Raw genomic sequence first — 21,591 nt, 5'->3', positions numbered from 1 at the left:
AAAGTCTATACAATAAGGGTATGCCACCAGAGCAGTTCACTGAGTAAGGTGAGAAGGGAAGTTCACTTTTCATACATGTAAGGCATTCCCTAGTCTCCCTATTCTCTTGCCCAGGTGCTCCCTATTCTCTTGCCCAGAGATTTCTTTACTAGTTTCCGATCCTCAGAGTTACTGATTTCTTTGCCTTGCTTATAATTATTCTTTAATACCATTGTCATTATTCCCTCCTTTTAGTCCTTGAGTTAATATTTTTAGTGATATTTAAAATCACTTTCTCTAGTATTTGAGCGCTGTTCCTGGTTCCTACCATTTTAAGTCATCTTTCCATCTGTTCTATCTTCCTATTTGTACTTTTCCGCTTCTCTGGCTTCTTAGACTTAACCCTTTAAGTTGCCGTTTTTGATAACTTGTGCCTTGAAGCCACCAGTCTATCTGAGCTTCTGACTTTATTTAAGGTCTTTTTGTTCTTTCAACTCTAAGAGACTTAATGCCTTTCTACTATATCATTATGTTAGTGAAGTAAAAGCAATCTAATGCTGTCTCTTCTTCCTCTTTCTACTCTTCCATCTTTTTTATTTGTTATTTGTTTGGTTTTAATCTTATTTTATTTTTCACATAAAGGAGTAGCTATTGAACAGTTCTAGAACTATTAGTGTTCTTGGATCAAAAAGAAAATGAGTCAGAAGAAATCTTTCCATATTTTCCCCTATTGCGTGTTTTTGAAGTGTCAGTAAAATGCAAGTCTGATCCCTAAAACAAATGCCAAGTGCTCTCCAGCCAGCTGACTTTGTCACAGCAAGGGGCCTTTGATCTGTGAAGATGGAAATCTATCCTGGGTTAGTACTTTGTCAACATTAGGCAAACCTGGCTGAGGATGCTGGTAAAGAGGGAAATACATCTGCTACCCTGTCTCTTCATGCGTTTGTGTTAGATGATTTGTTGCTTCCTGCTGGTCAACTTCAGAAAGCTTTCTCCTTTCCACATTACTCTGCATTGTCTTTTGGTCCAAGGCAGTAGAACCATATATGGAAATCCAGGGCAATCACATGCCTCTGGGTTCAGGCAACTCCAACAAAGATTTCTACTCTAAAGCTAAGAAAGAACCTTGCTCAGGTTCTGTATGTGAGGTTTCCGTTGATACTAAAGAACTCCCAACCCCACATTGCTGTCAAAGTTCTTGTTCTCTAATTGTTCTGCCTTCAGTATCTCCTGCTTATCCTCTCCAGGTCCTCTGCCACCCTTGTCATTACAGGCGAATGCAGAGAACTTCTCTGCATTTTCTTCTGATCACCCAGGATTAGAGATCAAAACTCTCTGTTAGAACCTGGGATTCTCTGTTTCTTTCCTTTTGACTCCTTGAAGTTTCCCACTTAAGGATTTGTTTCTGACACCTGAAAAGCTGAGCCTTCTTATAGGTCCTGTATGAGGTCTGTATCCTGGCATCGATAACATAATGTGGCCTGCAGAGACAGGGTTTGATATATCCCTAGAGGTCTCAGGTGATGGGTGGGCCTCATCTTTTTCTAGTTTCAGTTTCTATTCAATGGAAGAGCTTCTTTTTTAAATAAATCTTTCAGGTCACATTGGTGTTAATGTAAAATGGTCAAATTTGGGGGCACTGGCTAGGATTCTGCAAATTCCTCACCTCAATACATAATCTGACCAGTGGGGGCCTTCTAGGTCAAGTGATGCCTTCCTTTACCTCCGAATTCTTTAGAATTGGGTATGTTTTTAGGTCATTTCAGGTGTTTGGGTGTGGGAAGAGAATTTATGGCAAAGGCAACTCATGAGAACAAGAGAGCAAGATGTTTGGTTGGTCTTGGGTTTAACTGATTGAACGTCTTGTCTGTTTTTCTTCCTGTTCACCTGGGTGATCCAAATCTGATGTGAGAGTCATAAAGCAGCTATGTGTCAAAGCTAAACTAATACCAGAAGTCATGTTATAGCCCAGTGGGTTCTTCTTGCCTGCTGCATAGAAAAGCCAATATACTGAGACAGCAGATGTTGCAACTGAGTAAGAATTTAATAATCACAAGGCAGTCAAGTGAGCAGGATGGAGGAGGAGATATTTCTCAAATCTGCCTCCCTAAGAATTTGGAGACTAGGATTGTCATGGCTTGTTTGGCAGACAGGAGGCTAGGGAATATGGGTTCTGCTTATTGGTTGGATTGGGGGTGGAATCACAGGAGTGTTGAGTCTGTCTTCTTGCACTGAGTCAGTTCCTGAGTGGATCACCAGTCTGGGTGGTATCAGTTGGTCTACCAGAATCTGAAAATATATCTGAAAAATATCTCAAACACCAGTCTTAGGTTTCATTAACAATGTTATCTATAGGGGAAATTGGGGAAGTCACAAATCTTATTACCATTGGCTCTGTGATTCCTGAGCAGTAAGCAATTACAAAAAGGCAGCTTAGAAAACAATGACTGGTTATCATTTAATTATGCCTCAGTCTTAGCAGAATTCAGGCTCCTAACGTAATCCTAACCTTGTGGTTGGTCTTTCATTAGTTTTATGAAGATGTTTTTGGTTCTTGAACAAAAATGAGGTTAGTTTCAGGAAGGGACTATTATGATCCTTGGTTTAAAGTTAAACTGTAAACTAAATTTTTTCCCATAGTTAGCTTGGCCTATGTGCAGGAATGAGCAAAGACAGTTAGCTTGTATGACTAGAAGCAAGATGGAGTCAGTTATGTTAGATTTCTCAATTTTGCAAAGGTAGTTGCAGTCACAACAGATAGGGAGTGAATATGTGAGGCCCTGGTGGAATTCTGAGGGAACACATACTGCACATGATGGTTTCTCTGATTGAAGGGCCTTAAAGGTGCTCAGGATTTCTGATAAAGACAGAAACAGACTACATTGGTTCTTCAAATCAGAGAACTTTGGGCTGATATAATCTCCATTATCCCTGATGTATAATTTTCAAAGTGTTAAAAATATAATTCTCAGACAAATAGTAATCACAGGCCAGCATTTTAATTAATTCAATAATGTGGGAACCAGCAGGATGACAAAGCTGGTTCAAAGGAGAGTAAGAGAAACTAATAAACAGTGTTTTTACAGGCACTCCAGGTGATTCTGATAAATCCAGAAATTTGAGAACCACTGTTTTAGGGAATGTGAACTTGGAAGTATAAAGGAATGGAATAAAAGGCTTCTCTAATAGCTATGAGGTCAGGTTACTATTAGAATGCCTGACTCTGTCCTAAGCTGTATGATTAGGGTATTATAATTTTCTGCAACTGTTTTAGGTATTTCAGGAGCAAAGCAGGCAGAGGAAAAATTGTGTTGAAAGTTGTACCTGGGCCGGGCACGGTGGCTCATGCCTGGAATCCCAGCACTTTGGGAGGGCGAGGTGGGTGGACCACCAGGTCAAGAGATCAAGACCATCCTGGCCAACATGGTGAAACCCCGTCTCTACTAAAAATACAACAATTAGCTGGGCATAGTGGTGCGCATGTGTGGTCATAGCTTCTCGGGAGGCTGAAGCAGGAGAATCACTTTAACCCGGGAGGTGGAGGTTGCAGTGAGCCGAGATTGTGCCACTGCACTCCAGCCTGGTGACAGACAAAAAAAAAAAAAAAAGAAAAGAAAAGAAAAGAAAAAAAAAAGAAAGTTGTACCCGTTTTCCTATCTGGTTGGGCTATTAATTTAGCTATTTGAGAGATTTAAATTCTAGACAGGATAGTATTAAATGCCTGGCAGTAGGTGAAGGCTAGTGAAAGAGTCCAGTGAGTCTGGAAGAATGCTGATAGTTTGGACGAAGTGAGGTAGGAGTGTTCAGGGGGTAGGATACAGATTCTGTCAGGGTGATGATGTGAGAGGAGACTGATGAGGAGGTGGTGGTCATAAGGCAGTGTGGTGTGTATGTGTGAGATAAGGGAGTGAGGAAGATCTACAGCTACACAGCGATGATACATGGTGAGCATATGAGAAATATTTTTATAAATGAAATTGGATTGAATTGGCTTGTAATATAATTCTTGATTTGGCAATGATATAAGATAACTGAGATCAAGTGCAGACAGAAATTAATTAAGTTTAAGTCTGCATTATGTTTACATGATAATGATCAGTATGTATGTGTATACATACACACTATATATATCTCACATATATACACACTATGTATAAATAACATATATATTATTCAGTGGATTATCCAAGTTCTGAAAACACTTAGAGAGGTGGAAATGGTTCTTTGAGGCAGTAAACAAGGACAACAAAAATCGATGGTGATAAATATATAGTGATAAAAATGGGTTGTATGAACTTCATTTTTTGTTCTTTTTTTTTGCCATTACTCTCATCTGGCATATCAAAAATTTCAAATAAATATAAGCATTTTACAAACTGAGCATGTCCCAGTAGAAAGAATTTAGGTGGTATGCAATTTGTCTCTGTCATAAAGAATCCTATTATGAATACCCTTGTGCATACAACTTATTCATTTAGTTAGTATGTTCATTCATTCACTAAACAAATATTTATTGGGTACCTACTTGGCACTAGGCACTGTTATAAGTGCTGGGGATAGAGTAGAGAACATGTCAGAATGTCCTCTTAAAGCTCACATTTTGATTTGGCAAGAGAGTTTTTTTTTAAATGTAAACACAAAATAATATAATTTTAGGCTATGATCAATTCTGTGAAGTCAAAGCAGAGAAAGGAAACAGTGTAATGGGGACAGGAAGGGAAAACTATTTTAAATAGGGTCATCTGGAAGCAACTTTGAAGAGTTGTTTGATCTGAGACCTGAATAAAGTGAAGTTTTGAGGGAAGAACATTAGGGGAGTAGGAACAGCAAGAATAAATACCCTAAGGTGGAAATGTACTTGTCAGGTTAGAGGTACAGCAAGAATGCCTCTGTAGCTGGAGCAGAGTGAGTGAGTGAGCCTGTGGTAGGAGATAAGGCTAGCGGAAGAGTCCGCAGCCAGGTTAGTGCCTTGTAGGCAGAAGTAAGGAGTTTAGATTATATTCTAATGTGAAGAACTGCCTTGAATAAGTGCATTGAGTTAAGGTTCTTAGACTTAGGATTGCTCTTTTCTAATGATGACATTTAAACTCTCTTTCTCTTGAGTGGTATCGCATTTTTAAAAATTATAATAAATCAGAGGGAAATATATTATTGTTGAATATATATAACTATATATGTAGATAGAGTAAATTAAAATGAGTTACACCTTTACGGCTTAGCATACTTTGATTTACAGATAGATGTGATACATCCATATTTCTATTCTACTTATTCTGGTTTTCAGAATCAAGAAAATCTCAAATCTGGAGAATCTAAAAAGCTTAGATGTCTTGGATCTTCATGGAAATCAGGTATTGTAAAGCCCTTTCATTTCTCTCTTTTTTGAAAAAAAAGTTCAGGAAAATGGTATAAAAGTTTTAAGAATCATACTTGCATTGAATTTTTCAAGAGTTTCTTTATTGATTCACTGAAATTTCTAAGGTATCAAGGTTATTTATAGAAGATTTGGTAACTCCTCAGCAGTAAATGACAGATACAGCTTATAAAACATTTGGAATTCTTATAGTTATGACAATTTTGTTTTTTGTTAACTTATTTTTAAAGTACACATTTTGCAACCTCAATCCAAGACCTAGAATATTACTGACTTTCGTCTACTTAGGTATTTCTTTTTTTATTCCATCTCCTTACTTCTGCATCACAGGTAACCACCATTCTAGATTTCATGTTTTTCATTCCTTTGTGGGTTTTTCAGTTGGTTTTGTCACATATAGGTGTGTCTAAATAATATATTCTTTAGTAGTATTGTCTCTTAACTTAAAAAAGGTATACTATATGTTGTCATCTAGTGTTTGCTTTTTGAATACAGCATTATATTACTGAGATTTAACTATTTCAAGTAGCTATAGTTTTATTTATAGTTGTATGTTCCATGGTAAGACTATACAAAACCTTTTGGCTCCAGTGTCTTATTGATAGACATTTGGGTTGTTTCCTGTTTTCGTTGTTGTTGTCATTTGTTTTATCTTGTTGTTTTGCCATTATGAACAGTACTTCTACGAACTTTCTTGTACATGTCTCCTCTTCTACATGTTCCATATGTACTCTAGAGTATATAGGAATGAAACTCATGAGTCATAGGCTATTTAAATGTTTAACTTTAGAAGATAATGCCAAATTGCTTTCCAGAGGGATTGTACCAGTTGGTACTCACACCACTAATACATAATCCTGTTGTTTCCTATTCTTTTCAACATTTGGACTTGTCAGACTTCTTAATTTTTTTCTGATTGAATTGGTATAAAGTGGTATCACGTTATGGTTTTGATTTATATTTTCCTGATAACTATATAATCTAGGCTCCCAATTATGTTCAATTTGTCTACTCCTGTATCTGTCTGAATTTCTGTATCTATTTTTTATGTTCCCTCTCTTTATTCTTCGCTGTCAGATCATATTGGCTGTTTTTCAGTCCTTTGCTCATCCATTTAAATTTTTGTCTTTGAAATGTATTATTTATGGCCGAGATGGGTGGATCACGAAGTCAGGAGATCGAGACCGTCCTGGCTAACACAGTCACGGTAAAACCCCATCTCTACTAAAAAATACAAAAAAATAGCCAAAAAATTAGCCGGGTGTTGTGGCGGGCACCTATAGTCCCATCTGCTCGGGAGGCTGAGGCAGGAGAATGGCTTGAACCCGGGAGGCGGAGCTTGCAGTGAGCCGAGATCGCGCCACTGCACACCAGCCTGGGCGACAGAGCGAGACTCCGTCTTGAAAAAAAAAAGAAAAAAAAAAAGAAAAAAAGAAATGTAATATTTATAAATAGTTACATTGAGCTACATACTCATGCGGAATGTAAAGTCTCTTCTGCAGTGATAAGCCTACATCCTGGGATGATCTGGTAATCCCTGCCTGTTGATGAACAAGATCTTTCACAGCTGCTTACAGTTGGTCAGGTGCAAACCTCAGTGTGATCCGTCTAGGCTTTCTAACAGCTGTTAGTTCCAGTAGTTTTGGTGAAAAGCTAACGTAATTAATAAAAACCGTGATAGATTTAATAGGCCACATCTATTAGGTTCGAATCTAGTTGCAGCCTCATGTGTTTGTGTGTGCATGTAGTGAGTGGGAGGAGTGATGGTGGCCTGGGAATTGTATGGCTCTGCAGGTTAGTTACTGTCTGTCCAATAGAGGGGAAGTTATCCGGTTAGATGGTGGTGGAAGGGGAAGAGGAATTCGAGTATTGACAGTAAAAGAATATCATATGCAAAGGCACTGAGATGGAAAACAACACAATAAGTATTTACCACCAGAGAACAGAGCATGTGTGGAAGGATGTTGAGAGAAGAGACTAGAAGGGTAGGCAACGACTAGATTGTGGAGGGCTTTGTATGCCAGGCAAATGAATTGGTGTTTTATCCTCTATTTTAAAAACTGTTTATAAATGAAACATTTTATGATAGCAGTATTTTTCTTGTTTATTTTAAAGTGTATATATGAGCAATAATAAACATATGATTTTCAAATTCTAATATATCTTTAAGAATTTGTGAGTACTACCCAAGATCTTCAAGAGCACCTGATAAAGAATACCATATCATTTCATGTGTACCTTATGTATAGGCATTAGTTACCAATCATTATGTTGACGCAAAATGTCTGTTCCTTGTTAGCTGACCTGTGTTACGTATTTTATAATTTCAGTGTATGTTTGTGATATTGTGTGTGTTAAACATTTGTACTGCACAAATTACTTCTCAAGTTCTACAACTGGAAGAACCTTGAGAAGTAATTTGTGCAGTACAAATGTTCTATAACTGGAAGAAGGAAGTTTTAAATGAAATCTGAGTCTTGTTTCATAATATATGAATCCATTAAGCAAAATTTTTTTTTTTTTTTTTTTTTTGAGGGCGGAAGTCTCGCTCTGTCGCCCACGACTGGAGTGCAGTGGCGCAATCTCGGCTTCATGGCAAGCTTCCACCTCCCGGCGTTCACGCCATTCCCTGCTTCAGCCTCCCAGTAGCTGGGGAACAGGCGACCCACCACTCTCGCACACGGGCTAAGTTATTTGTATTTTTTAGTAGAGACAGGTGCGTGTTCACCATGTTTAGCAGGATGTGGTCTCGGATCTCCTTGGACTCGTGGATCCGCCCGTCGCTCGGCCTCCCAAAGTGCTGGGGATTACGCTGGGATTACAGGCTTGAGCCACCGCGCCCGGCCTAATTTCACAGTATTTCAAAGCAGAGATACAGTCTTAGTGACCTTAGGTTTCTAAAAAGCCAGGAAGGAACTATTCTAGATGAAACAACTAATGTTCAATTCTAAACATTTAGCATCTTATAGTAAAAAAGCTAAAAGACATTAAGTGAATGTTTATTGTCGTTTGAATTTACTTCTATTGGAAATAAAAATATGCTTGGTGCACACTGTGAAATAAAACATAATTGGTTTATGGATGTAAAATCATTCTGAGTAATGATGGTGGTGTTCAGGAAATGGATTGGGAAGTAGAGACGGAAGGAGGGGAAGTGGAGACAGAATAGTTGAGAGAAACTAATTATAATAATCTTGATGAGATGGCGGCATGAACTCAAGTAGTAGTATTAAGGATATGATAAAGGGGCAGACTGGATAAATATTTAAAAAGTAGAAACATCAAGACTTAGCAATTAATTGTATGTGAGTAGTGAATACAGAGGGATCTAGGAGGTTGACTAGGAGTTTCTAACCTAGATCTTGTGTTGGTTAACTGTAATTTTTTCTCTCAGTGAATTTTTGCTTTAACATAGACACAGATGTGCTTCAAGAAGAATATGTTCTTTCAGTGGTATCTTTTCCTCCAGGGAGGGCCTGCTATTTCTGTGGCTGCTAACGTGAAAGCAAACACTTGCCCTTTCTGTATTGCTAGGGGGGAAGGTTATCTTTATCCAGGCAGAGCAATCTAGGTTACTCTCATACACAAAGGTTAATACTGGAGTATACAGCTTTCCTAGATGTGTTAAGCAGCCCTGCAGTCTATATTGGGACTCTATCTGATCCGTGTGACCCATAAATGGGCTTTCCAACATTCCCATCATCTTTTTTCTTGCTGTGAAGTATATCCATCAATCAAGACCTATGCTGTCACTTTATACAACCCTTTGCCTGAAGCTTCTATTATCTGCTTTATGCTTGTGACTTTGTCCATGGTTGTAACAAGTAATTGACCTTATTCCATAGCAGATGTTGTACATGATTCTGGCCTGTTGGGTTTTAAACCAAGAAGCCAAATAATATTCTTAGTGATTTTTAAAATATGGGTCTATATACAGGAATTAACCATGTTTCTTTTCAGACTTTTCTAACTAGAAGGTAACTAAAGGCAGGCATTCTAATTGTAAACCCCACCAGGACCATGTGGAAGGGTCGTTTTCTAAAGGAAATGTCCAGAACTATTAGCAGAAGGGAGAAAACATACCATGCAGATCATACAACAATTGTCCCCCATAACTCTATATATTTATATATTTCTTGAGCTCAGGAAAGTTTTCTATATTTAAACACTCCTTCTTTTCCATTTATGTTTGTTATATCTATATTGTTTGTCTTCCATCTCTCCATTTTATCTTTTATTCTTCCTCTCTGTTTTGCCTTAGCATTTTGGGAGGATTTCTAAGCTTGTGCTGACATTGCTGATTTCTTTTTCTATGGTATCTATTTTGCTTTTTACTGGCTTCTTGCATTTTGAATTCTATCACTTGTTTCGTTTTAAAATGTTTTACTCCATGTCTTATTATACAGTTTTATAATCTATAAATACTGATAATCTTGTTTCTTCTTTTTCAAATTTTATATAATTTTATCTTATTTCACATTAGTTAAATCAAAAATCTTAGAACACATTTTAAATGTGGTCATAGGTTACTTTTATATATTATTGAATTTATAATAAACGTTTCTTTTCTGGAAACTGGATGGAACCTAGATGGTGTTTCTTGAATATAAGAGTGTCCAAATAACAATGTGAAATATAGATTAGACATCTGAGAAAAGTTATTTTAGCTAACATCTGCTTTGAAATGTTAGTAAAAAATTTCAAATATACTGTGATGGCAATACAAATGAGCAAATTAATCTCCAGTGACTGTGAAATTCATTTTAATGTTCATCAGGTTGATGAAGTCCTCCATGAGGACTTTTATCTTGTGTCACGCAGTAACTCATCCCATTGTGCTATACTTGCTGTTTTATAATAGTGGGGCTTAATATCACTTTGAGCTCTCATCACTTCACAGTGTTAGTTTTTACTTACCCTCTCCTTAGTGTGCAGCTCAAACTTCTCTGCTGCAGTTCAGAGCTGATTATTATTTTTTATTATTATTATTTTTGAGATGGAGTTTCACTCTGTCGCCCAGGCTGGAGTGCAGTGGCGTGATCTTGGCTCACTGCAACCTCTGCCTCCCGAGTTGAAGTGATTCTCTTACCTCAGCCTCCTGAGTAGCTGGGATTACAGGCACACGTCGCCACGCCGAGCTAACTTTTGTATTTTTAGTAGAGATGGGGTTTCATCATGTTGGTCAGGCTGGTCTCAAACTCCTGACCTCAAGTGATCCACCCACCTCAGCCTCCCAAAATGCTGGGATTACAGGTGTCAGCCACCATGCCTGGCCTTAGTGCTGATTATTAATGGCAGCAGCAGGCCATCTGGAGTGGCTGCTGCCATCAGGCCAGCTGCAGCAGGGAGGCGTGGCTGGGGCTGCAGGCTCCATGGAGCCAGCGGGAGCTGGGGACAAGTGGGAGCCCCACCCCTTCTGAGTTGGGGCAGGAGCTCCCCGGGTGCTGCTACAGCCACCCAAGCCACGGCTGCAGATCTGGGCATCCCTGTGCTGTTGGGGCCAGGAAGCAGGCAGGAGCCTTGCCCTCCTGGGTACAGCTGCAGCCTCCCAAACTGCAGCCGTGGACCCAGGCATCTCTGCACTCTTGCGGACCCAGGAGGCTCCCCCGCTGCTCTCCCAACAGATTCTGAAGTGTCTGCTTCTGCTGTCTGGCTTCTCCCTGCTGTCAGTGCCTGCTCCAATCTCAGAGCAAAGTTGTGGTTAAGCCTAGGTGCTGTAGCAGCCTGGCCAAGTATGCACATGCTTGGGGCAGTGTTTACACACCAGCCCTTTGTCACCTCAGCTCCCTTTGAATTTTTGGCACCAACAAGCATAGAAGGGAATCTGAGGGGGGCTGAGGACAGCTAGGTGCTGGCCTGCAGGTGCCCCTTCATACCTATAGCCTGGGCGCCATGAACAGCAGCAGGAGGCAGACAGTTTCCTGAGCAGAAGCGGGCAGGTCCCTGGTGACTCCCCACCTTCAGGCCAGGCTGCCAGTCCCACTGACTGGAGTGGGAACTTGTGGTACCTTTTCTGGGTCTGCCAATGACTGCCCATGGACCAATCAGCACACACTTCCTCTACCCTGAAGCCCATAAAAGCCCCGGACTCAACAAGTGCTGAGCAGACATTGGGATAACCAGCTGTAGAGAGGAGCAAAGTGCTCTAGGGCCTCCTCTCCGCTGACAGCTGCAGAGATGATGGGATAACCAGTTGCAAAGAGGGGCTGCCCTTTCTGCTGATAGCTGAACACTTGTCAAAATGACTTTCTTGGTAGAGAGGAGCCACCCTCTCTGCTAGGAGCTGAACACTCATCAGAACACCCTGGCTGTGGAAAGGAGCTGCTCCCTGTGGGTTTCCTCTGAGCTGTTCTATCACTTAAGAAAGTTCCTGTTTGTCTTGCTAACCCTCCACTTGTCTGTATACCTCATTCTTCCTGGTCGCAGGACAAGAACCTGGGACCCACAGAATTTGGGACCCACAGAATTGTGAGGCTAAAAGAGCTATAACACAACAGGGCTGAGACATGCCCTTTGCTCGCCATGTTGCAGGCAAAGAGAAGGAAACTGTCGCCGTTCGGGTCACCTAGACTTGGGAGCTCCCCAAACCAGGGCTGTGACTCCCTCTTTGGGACCCTGAGGTTCCTCGCATATCCAAGCTTCTGGGTGCCACTGTGTTCCTCAGTGCCAGCTGTGGAAGCTGTTTGCAGTGTTCCTGGTCCAGCCGCAGCCTTGCAGAGAGCTGGTGCCCGTGTCAGCACCTGGAGCTGCCTGCCCCGCCGTAGCAGCCAGCATGTCTGACTGTGCACAGTGGCCAGACCCCACGCTCACTCACTCCCTTCGCAGTTCCACACCTGACTTGCCCTTAGCAGACATGGGACCCAGGCCAGCAGCATGAGCTGAGCGCAGCCTGCCAGGGCGGTTAGGTGAAATGAGCTCAGTGGGCCAGAACAAAACTTGGGCAAAGGCGCCATTGGCCACAGAGGTTTCTGGTCAGAAAAATGACACCCCAAAGATCCTGTAACATTATATGCACATGCATATTCCATGATTCAAGTCCTCTTGTTTTAAACAGTGTTCACCATTTTGTACCCTCACTAAATATTTTCCGTCTTTATTAATGTAGCAGCTTTCAATTAATTAAAAAAAAATTACCCTCATCTTCTACTGGGAATCCTAGTTCCTTGACCCTTTGCATTCAGACTTGACTGCTCTCAAGATCTTGCAGTTTAAATAGAATTAACAAGGGTAACTTGATGTCATTCCTTTCCCTTGCCTTTTCTGTCAGAGGCCAAACTTGCTTTATTAAAACATGATGAGCTTATGCCTTGGGATCACAGTATGTTTCTATTTGGCAGGTAGTATGTAGCCTGCACAGAACCTGGGACAGATTGGGCACTTAAAGTTGCCCAATGGACTCGTTGATTATTTGATGACATTTACTTCAAGTGTTTACTATGGTCAAATTGTAAAATATGATCTTTTAGCTAATGTTCACAAGTTATGTGACTTCATGTTATCTACAACATAGGAAATTGAAAATAGATTTTTAAATGTCTACATATAAACTTACCACTGAATCCAGTGACTTTGAATATTTTATTTTTAGGGTTTTTAGAAGATGTGTATTTTAGGTTTTTGACTGCTAATCACCCTTCTCCTATTTTTTTTAACAGATTACCAAAATTGAAAATATTAATCATTTGTGTGAGTTGAGAGTTTTAAATCTTGCTAGGAACTTTTTAAGTCATGTTGATAATCTTAATGGGCTGGATTCACTAACTGAACTGAACTTGCGACACAATCAAATCACTTTCGTGGTGAGTATTAAAATGGAATTGATATGTACTTTGTGGCTTTTTTTCAAGGAATTGAAACAAATGCTGTAATATGACTTTCTGCAAAGTAAGAATCTATGATTATTTAGTTTTTTTCTGAATTTAAATTGTGGAGTAATTATTAAGCTCTGTAATATGTTGATTTGGGAGGTATTGAGGTATTTTCCATTTTAAAGAATAAATACAATGTTAGAAACACAATAGAAGTGTTATCAGAAAACGAATCATTTGGTGTAAATGAGTAGTAAATCCTTTTCTGTTTTGTCTTGGGTATAGAATTAGTAAGAAAGAGGGTTACTAGTGACTGAAAGTTGAGAAATTATTGTACTAAGAGGGAAAAGGCACAGAGAGGTGAGGTTGAGAGTTGTGAAGATACACATAAATACTGTATGCTTTGCAGTTTTTAAAGAGGCAGCTTGGTATGGTGGGAAAAGCATTGCATAGGGCATCAGAGGCCTAGTTCTGGTCTTAGCTTCATCCCTCTTTAGCTGTGTGACCTTGGGTAAATCACAACTCTCATGGCCTCAGTTTAGCTTTTTCTAAAATGAGGACATTGAACCAGTTTGACTCTAGGGTGTTTTTTGGTTTATTGACTCTGAAAAAAGACATGAATATGGCAGAGAACTGGCATGTGAGCAGGAGGAAAAAGAGTTCGATTGTGGGGTCAAAACTATGGAAAGGGAATTCTGGAACTCTGAGATGAACTTGGTCAAATTTATGATTTTGCTGAAGGTCAGCAACTAAATGGAAACTTGATGCTGAGATATTTTGTATTTGTACATATGTGAAGAGCATTAGAAATATAACTGTTCTGCTTTGTGATATGATACAGGTAATGAGGAACATTATTTGCTCTTTTAAGAAGTTTCCTTTGTTTAAATGCTATAGAAAAACTGCATTAGGTTCTCTCTGGTGTCATTTATGCACTTTGAAAGACACAATATACCTCTTAACTCTTTCAACATTGAGTTCCCTTGTAAAGAATTAAGTGTACTGTAAATGGTACACTTGAAAAGGCTGGGGGACAGATGATACCTTATTTATAGGTCTTGTAGTACAGATTGGTTTTATTTTGAAGGTTTCCCAGAAAATATGAGTCAGGTAATGCTCATCTCTTCTAGAAGGTTAGGACAATTTTAGCATGCTATCCAAGATACAGATTTATTCCAGAACTTCTACTTTCTGTCGAGCCCTTCCCAGATTAGATATAATACTGGAACTGGACTGTTTATTTAAAAGACATTCAGATTGGGATAACCTGTTATGTTGCTAAATCTCCAAGAACTGCTCAGTCAGGACTTAATTTGTCCTTAGGACCTTGGGTCTGGTAAGATTCCGAAACATTTTGTTAGAGTAGGGAACAGGAATCTACTGGCCCTAGCATATTCCTGCCTATATTTTGGCTTTCGTTTGGAAAGTGCATAATGCGTATTCAGGAAATTGCTTACTGAATTCCCCGTTGAGTATTAGATTTAATCACTACTGTTATAGTTTAGGCAGTAGTAAACAACTGATGGAAGAGGAAATTGTATTAATTTCTAAAAGTTAAAAAGACAATAAGTATCATGCATATTAATTATAGTCATTTGCTACATATCAAATTTACTATATCCATATATTGTGAAATATATGGATAAATAAACTTCATCCAACTCTTATTTCTTTTTCAAAGCATCTCTTTCTTAAAATATTCAAGGGACTTTAAAATCTGAGGATACTTTTTTTCCCATCATTTTTTTCTCCAGGATCAGTCACCACACTTACTCTTTTTGCTTTTTTTTCTTTCATGGTTTTGATTTTCCTCAGTAGCTGGTAATCTTTAAATGAAGGATTATGTTAAGGAGTATCTGGGTATCCTATACAGTTGAGTAGATCTTTTTAACCATAAGATCTTGCTCTAGAATGATCGCTAGATTTGTGTAAGTTCTTGAATCCCACACATTTGTTAATTTCCTTTTAGGGTAAGTGAAAGGGAAAAGGCAGACTCACTCAGTGACTGCCAAAATAAGACTTTACTTTCAGGGGTAGAAAGACTTTGTTTTCATTTGTGCCAGGTGAAACTGCCATTTCTTTTTTCCCTCTGATTCTTATGTAGAGGTAGTTAATCATCTCTATAGATAAAACACCCACACTTTCCATCCTTTTTTGACAAATACTCTATTTTGTTTGGAGAACAGTTCCTTAGGCTCTAGCTGAGGATTTCTTCAGCCAGCTGCTCTGTACATGTTTATTTTCATGACAGGAGTGGGAGTGGGTGAGTTTGTTGGTATTCTAAAAATAGCTGTTGAGTAGACAGATCTTTAATTATACACCTACTTGATTCAGCACAGTTCACCGTAGTCCATGCTTGTTCATTGTGTGCACTGACCCAGCATGGAGTAAGATGGCATTCAGTCAGAAAGAATTGCTGCCTTTGAGTACAACATCTCTCTTGCAGTTTTGAGCTGCAGTTCTTCCTGCTCAGGGTTATCTCCAGTAAGATTCCATCAGCTTTTCAACTGCCTGAAATTCATCCGAAGTGTTGGTCAGTTAATGATAACTCTTTTGTTAGGATTTTCATGAATGTTCTCATTTGTGCGTATTTTTATTGCTTCACCCATTGAATCTTGGAAAGAAGGTGAAACAAATGCAACCTACTTGCCTTCTTGAAGAGAAACGTTCTGTGATGTTTTTGATGTAGAAAAGTTATTGCTTGTTTGTTTATTTACCAATCTTTGTTTTTGAAATTTTATAAATTTCAAACCAAATATTTTAGTTTGTATGGCATCTTTCTCTTTAAAATTATGAAGTGTCTTATATCCAAAAGACAGGCAATAGCAAATGCTGGCAGGAATGTGGAGAAAAGGGAACCCTTGTATATTGTTGGTGGGAATGTAAATTAGTACAACCACTGTGGAAAACAGTTTAGAGGTTTCTAAGAAAACTAAAAATTGAGCTACCATACGATCCAGCAGTCCTAGTGTTGGGTATATTCCCAAAAGAAAGGAAGTCAGTATATGGAAGAGATATCTGCACTCCTATGTTTGTTGCAGCACTGTTTGCAATAGCTAAGATTTGGGAACAACCTAAGTGTCCATCAACAGATGAATGGATAAAGAAAATGTGGTACATATACACAGTGGAGTAGTAATCAGCCATAAAAAAGGATGAGATCCAGTTATTTGCCACAATATGAATGAACTGGAGATCACGTTAAGCAAAATAAGCCAGGAATGGAAAGACACAGATCGCATGTTATCACTTATTTGTGGGATCTAAAAATCAAATCAATTGAACTCATAGACATAGAGAGTAGGAGGATGGTTATCAGAGGCTGAGAAGGGTAGTGGGGTGTTGAGGGGAGGTGGAGGTGGTTAATGGGTACAAAAAAATAGAAAGAATGAATAAAACCTACCATTTTATTGCACAATAGGGTGACTATAGTCAATAATAATTGTATATTTTAAAATAATGTAAGTCGATTGTTGGTAATTCAAAAGATAAATGCTTGAGGGGATGGATACCCCATTGTCCATGATGTGCTTATTACACATTGCATGCCTCTATCAAAACATCTCATGTACCCTATAAATACCTATACCTACTATGTACCCACAAAAATTTTTTATTATTAAAATTAATAATAAAAAAATTTAAAGCAAAAAATTAATAAAACTAAAAAATCCCGAAACAATTTCAGATTATCCCCAACAATAATAGGAACTAATATTACCAACAACCAACAATTGTATATGTCCTTTATTTTATGTTTCTTTCTCAAGTTTTGTGTTGGATATTTTGTACATTAGTTTTCAGTCTTTTAAATTTTCTCATAAAAGCATTTAAGCCTATAAATTTCTCTCTAAAAATCACTTCAGCTTCTTCTATTAAGTCTTGAAATTTAGTATTTTTCTTATTGTTTAGTTCTAAGCATTTTCTAAGTTCTATGTTTCATTGCGATTTCTTTTTTGATCCATGTGTTATTTGGAAGTACACCTTAACATTTTGAAATGTATGGATTTTTTATTCTGTGGTCATTCTTTTCTAATTTAATTGCATTGTGACCAGTAAATGTAGATTATGTGTAATTGGTACTTTAAAGTTTACTGAGGTTTTTATTTACTTATTTATTGCCTGGTATGTGGTCAGTATCTATAGTTGATGCTCACTGTCAATATATTTGTCTACTATTTGTCAGTATTTTGAAGCTATGTTTCTAGAAGCATGCAAGTTTAAAATTAATATATCTTCTTGGTAATTGTTGCTTTTATTGTTATGTATTAACTCTCTTTATTATTCACTCCTTAATTAAGCAAGTATTTTACGAGTATGGGCTATATGCCAGGCATTGTTCTAGGTAGTTGGTATATAACAGGACACTAATAATACTTATTACCTTAATGTTTATTTAATGTTAATACCAGGCTTTTCTGGTTATTTTTCCTTGGTATATCTTTTTTATTTCCTAACCTTTTAAGAAAAATTTTTAATTTGATATAGTTTCAGAAAATGTTGTAATAATAGGATAAAGAATTCCCAGTACAAAATGCACCCAGATTCTCTAAATGATAACATTTTGCTACATCTGCTTTATCTTCTCTCTTGCTTACTTTCTCCCTTCTTCCTTATCTGTATATCAGTTAATATATACTTTTTTTCAACCATTTAAGAGTAAGTTGCTGGCATAATGCCTCTTTATTGCCACATACTTCTGTATGTATTTCCTAAAAACAAGAAATTGTCTTATAACAATAGTACCACTATCAAACTCAGGAAATTAACATTGATATGATGCCATTTATCTAATCTATAGACCTCATTTGGATTTTGCCATTTGTCCCAATAATGTCCTTTATAGCAAAAGAAAATACAAGACATGCATTGCATTCAATTGTTATATCTCCTTAGTCTTCTTTAATCTGGAAGAGTCTTTTTATGTATTTCATGACGTTGACATTTGTGAAGAGTATGGCAGGAATATCAGAGAAAAGATGCTGAGTTTTTTTCCCAGTGTATATCAAGTATGTATTCTTTAACTTCCAACCTTTTTCTTATAAAGAATGCATAGCCTCCTTTTAAACATATAATCTGAGAATCTGTCATAACCAGAGACTTTAGTCTATTATACTAATTATGATTACTGATATATTTAGATTTTGTACTTTGATGTTATTTCATGCTTCTTACTTGTTATGTTTTCCCTATGTTTTTATTTTCTTCTGTCTTATTTTGGGTTGATGGTGTTCTCTCTGTTCTTTCTCATTCACTTTAATGGTTACTCTTAGCATTTTAAAATATACACTTCACTTAAATCACAGAGTTAATATACATCTCTACCCTCTTATCAGATAAGGACCTTAGAATCATTTAATACAGTAACCTTTCCATTTTACATGTTTTTGTTGCCTAGTATTTTCTTTTTATTCTTTTAACCCCAAATTAGACATTTTAATTGCTATTGTTTCCAGTCAGTGCTTACTTGGATTCACTCACATGCTTGTTTGGGTTCACCACTCCTTTCTGCATCTCTGTCTATCCTTCTTCCCAAAATATATCATTTAGAAAAAGTTTATTTAAGATAACTCTGAAGTCTCTTGGTTTTTGTTTATTAAAAAATGAGTTTATTGGCCGGGCGTGGTGGCTCAAGCCTGTAATCCCAGCACTTTGGGAGGCCGAGACGGGCGGATCACGAGGTCAGGAGATCGAGACCATCCTGGCTAACACGGTGAAACCCCGTCTCTACTAAAAAATACAAAAAAACTAGCCGGGCGAGGCGGCGGGCGCCTGTAGTCCCAGCTACTCGGGAGGCTGAGGCAGGAGAATGGCGTAAACCCAGGAGGCGGAGCTTGCAGTGAGCTGAGATCCGGCCACCGCACTCCAGCCTGGGTGACAGAGCAAGACTCCGTCTCAAAAAAAAAAAAAAAAAAGAGTTTATTTTGCTTTTATTCATGATTGATGATTTGACTTGATTGACAGTTATTTTTTCCCAGATGTTTGAATATCATATTCCATTGTCTTTGAGCTTCTGTTATTGTCATTAAAATGTCTACTACCATTTGTGTGTGTGTGTAGGGTATCTTCTTTTCCTTCCTCTGGTTGCCTTTAGGATTGTAAGATTTCTTTTTGAAGTCCTTCAGATTTACTATGATATGTTTAGGTGTGAAACTATCTTATTTTATTAATTTGAAACACACATTTTCCATATTCCAACAACTCTGAAATCTAGATATGTCTTACAATCTATAGCATGCTTAAATCAGTGTTATACAGGCTACAGCAATTTCATTGCTTAAATGTATGTGGACTTGGTTATAGCTATTTATACTATTGTCATTTCAGTTGTTGGTACTATATGTTTTGAGTTTTGTCACTGTTCAAAATGCATTTTAAAATATTACACCATGATTTGGCATTGAAATGAAACATTCTATTCAAAAAGCTATGGAAATAGAGCAGCAAAGACATTAAGTTTAATATTAATGAGAAAATTATTTTCATTGGAAGAATGGCCCCGATTCTACCTTCTCTTGCTAATTAACAATCAAATACTTTAAAAGGAAGATAACCATGTATTGTTGAAGCTGTATTACATTTGTTACTGAGATAGATTCAGAGAGATTGCCTATCATGTATCAAGCAGTGCAACTGAAGGCAGAATAAATTGAGGAAACCCCTTGGAATAGATGAAAGAAATTTCAAAATAACAAGAAGCTGTGTGAACAATTCATGTTGGTGCTTTCCTTATCTTACAAAATCAAAACATATAGAATGGGTATCAGTATTTGGAAGAAAATCCCATAGACAATAATGGAAGACACTTTTAGGATATACTGCATCATCAATGTTCTTAATGGCATAGAAGACAATATTGTGTGAAAAGCATGGACGTTATTAGTTAAAAAGTGATTGAGAAGTTTAAATCCAAATATGAAGACTTTTCCGCTGTACTTTATTGAGGGATAATTTAGGTACAATAAAATACACAATCAACTGTACAGTTCAATAACTTCTATTTAATCTGAGTAATTGCATGTGACTGTCACTCAGATCAAAATATAAAATATTTCTATCACCTCAAAAAGTTCCCTTGTGCCTCTTTCTAGTCAGTACCCTCCCCTGCCCCACAGATATTCTGACTTCTATCCCTGCGGATTAATTTTGCCTGTTTTTGAACAGCACATATATAAAGATTATGTACTCTTTTGTATATTCAACATGTCTTAATATTCATCCATGTTGTTGTGCATAACAGTAGTTTAAAAAATTACTGAGCTGTATTCCATTGTAGAAATATCATACAATTTGCTTATTCATTTTTCTGTTCACAGACACATTGGTTATTTCCAATTTTTGATTCTTACAAATAAAGCTGCTGTGGATATTCTTGCACTTTTAAACAATTATTTATTTATTTAGAGGTAGGTTCTCATTATGTTGCCCAGGCTCGTTTTGAACTCCTGGGCTCAACTGATCCTCCTGCCTTAGTCTCCCAAAGTGCTGGAATTACAGGCATGAGTCATAAATTTAGGTGGGTGTCTAAATTTATTTGAAATTACCAGTTTTATGAAGTGATTATACCATTTTATACTCCCAGTAGCAATAGAGAGTTCTCATTGCTCAATATCCTTGCCAAAGTTTGTCAGTCTTTATAATTTTAGCAATTCTATGATTCTCATTGTTCTTTTAATTTGCATTTTCTTTATAACTAATGATGCTGTACATCTTTTCAAGCATCTTTTCATCTTTTATGAAGTATCAGTTCAAATTTGTTACCTGTTTGAAAAAATTAGGTTATCTTTTTATCATTCTAGATTCAGGTCCTTTGTTTGAGATATATACATGTAGAGAGAGAGTGTGTATTTTCTCCATGGCTTGCCTTTTTACTCTCTTAACAGTGTTTTTGATGTAGAAACTTCTAATTTTAGTGAAGCTCAGTTTATCAATTTATTGTTTTTAGTTGTTTTTATCTTTTGTGTCCAGTCTGAGAAATCTTTGCCTATCCCAATATCATGACTATGTTCATCTACATTTTCCTCCAGAAGGTTTATAGTTTTACCTTTCTATTTAGGTATGTGATTCATTTTTATTTTCATTTGTTTGTTTATTTATTTGAGACAGAATTTCACTCTGTTGCCCAGGTTGGAGTGCAGTGGCTCGAACATAGCACACTGCAGCCTTGACCACCTGGGCTGAAGCAATCCTCCCACCTCAGCCTTCCATGTAGCTGGGACTACAGGCACAGGCCACCACACCTGGCTAATTTTTTAACTTTTTGTAGAGTTAAAAAGTTGTCATGTTGCCTAGGCTGGTCTCGAACACCTGGGCTCAAGTGATCCTCCCATCTTGGCCTCTTACAGTGTCAGAGTTTACAGGCATGAACCACCATGCCCAGCCTGTAATTCATTTTTGATTAAGTTTGTGTATGCTGTGAGGTAGGGGATT

General features: G+C 37.7%; 1 protein-coding gene across 3 annotated transcripts in view; it reads left to right on the top strand.

The window, feature by feature from the left end:
- The window catches only part of LRRC49 (leucine rich repeat containing 49), a 159,318-nt gene that overhangs the window by 14,743 nt on the left and 122,984 nt on the right, over positions 1 to 21,591 (top strand). For all 3 annotated transcript variants that reach the window (XM_017851169.1, XM_017851167.1, XM_017851168.1), the window contains 2 exons: positions 5,264 to 5,330; positions 13,009 to 13,152. In XM_017851169.1, coding sequence (XP_017706658.1) covers positions 5,264 to 5,330; positions 13,009 to 13,152 — 211 coding nt within the window. The remainder of the gene's footprint in view (positions 1 to 5,263; positions 5,331 to 13,008; positions 13,153 to 21,591) is intronic.

Source organism: Rhinopithecus bieti, unplaced genomic scaffold (genome assembly GCF_001698545.2).
Source record: "Rhinopithecus bieti isolate Rb0 unplaced genomic scaffold, ASM169854v2 scaffold_31548, whole genome shotgun sequence".
Classification (NCBI taxonomy): domain Eukaryota; kingdom Metazoa; phylum Chordata; class Mammalia; order Primates; family Cercopithecidae; genus Rhinopithecus; species Rhinopithecus bieti.
This window is presented reverse-complemented; position numbering and strand designations above follow the sequence as displayed.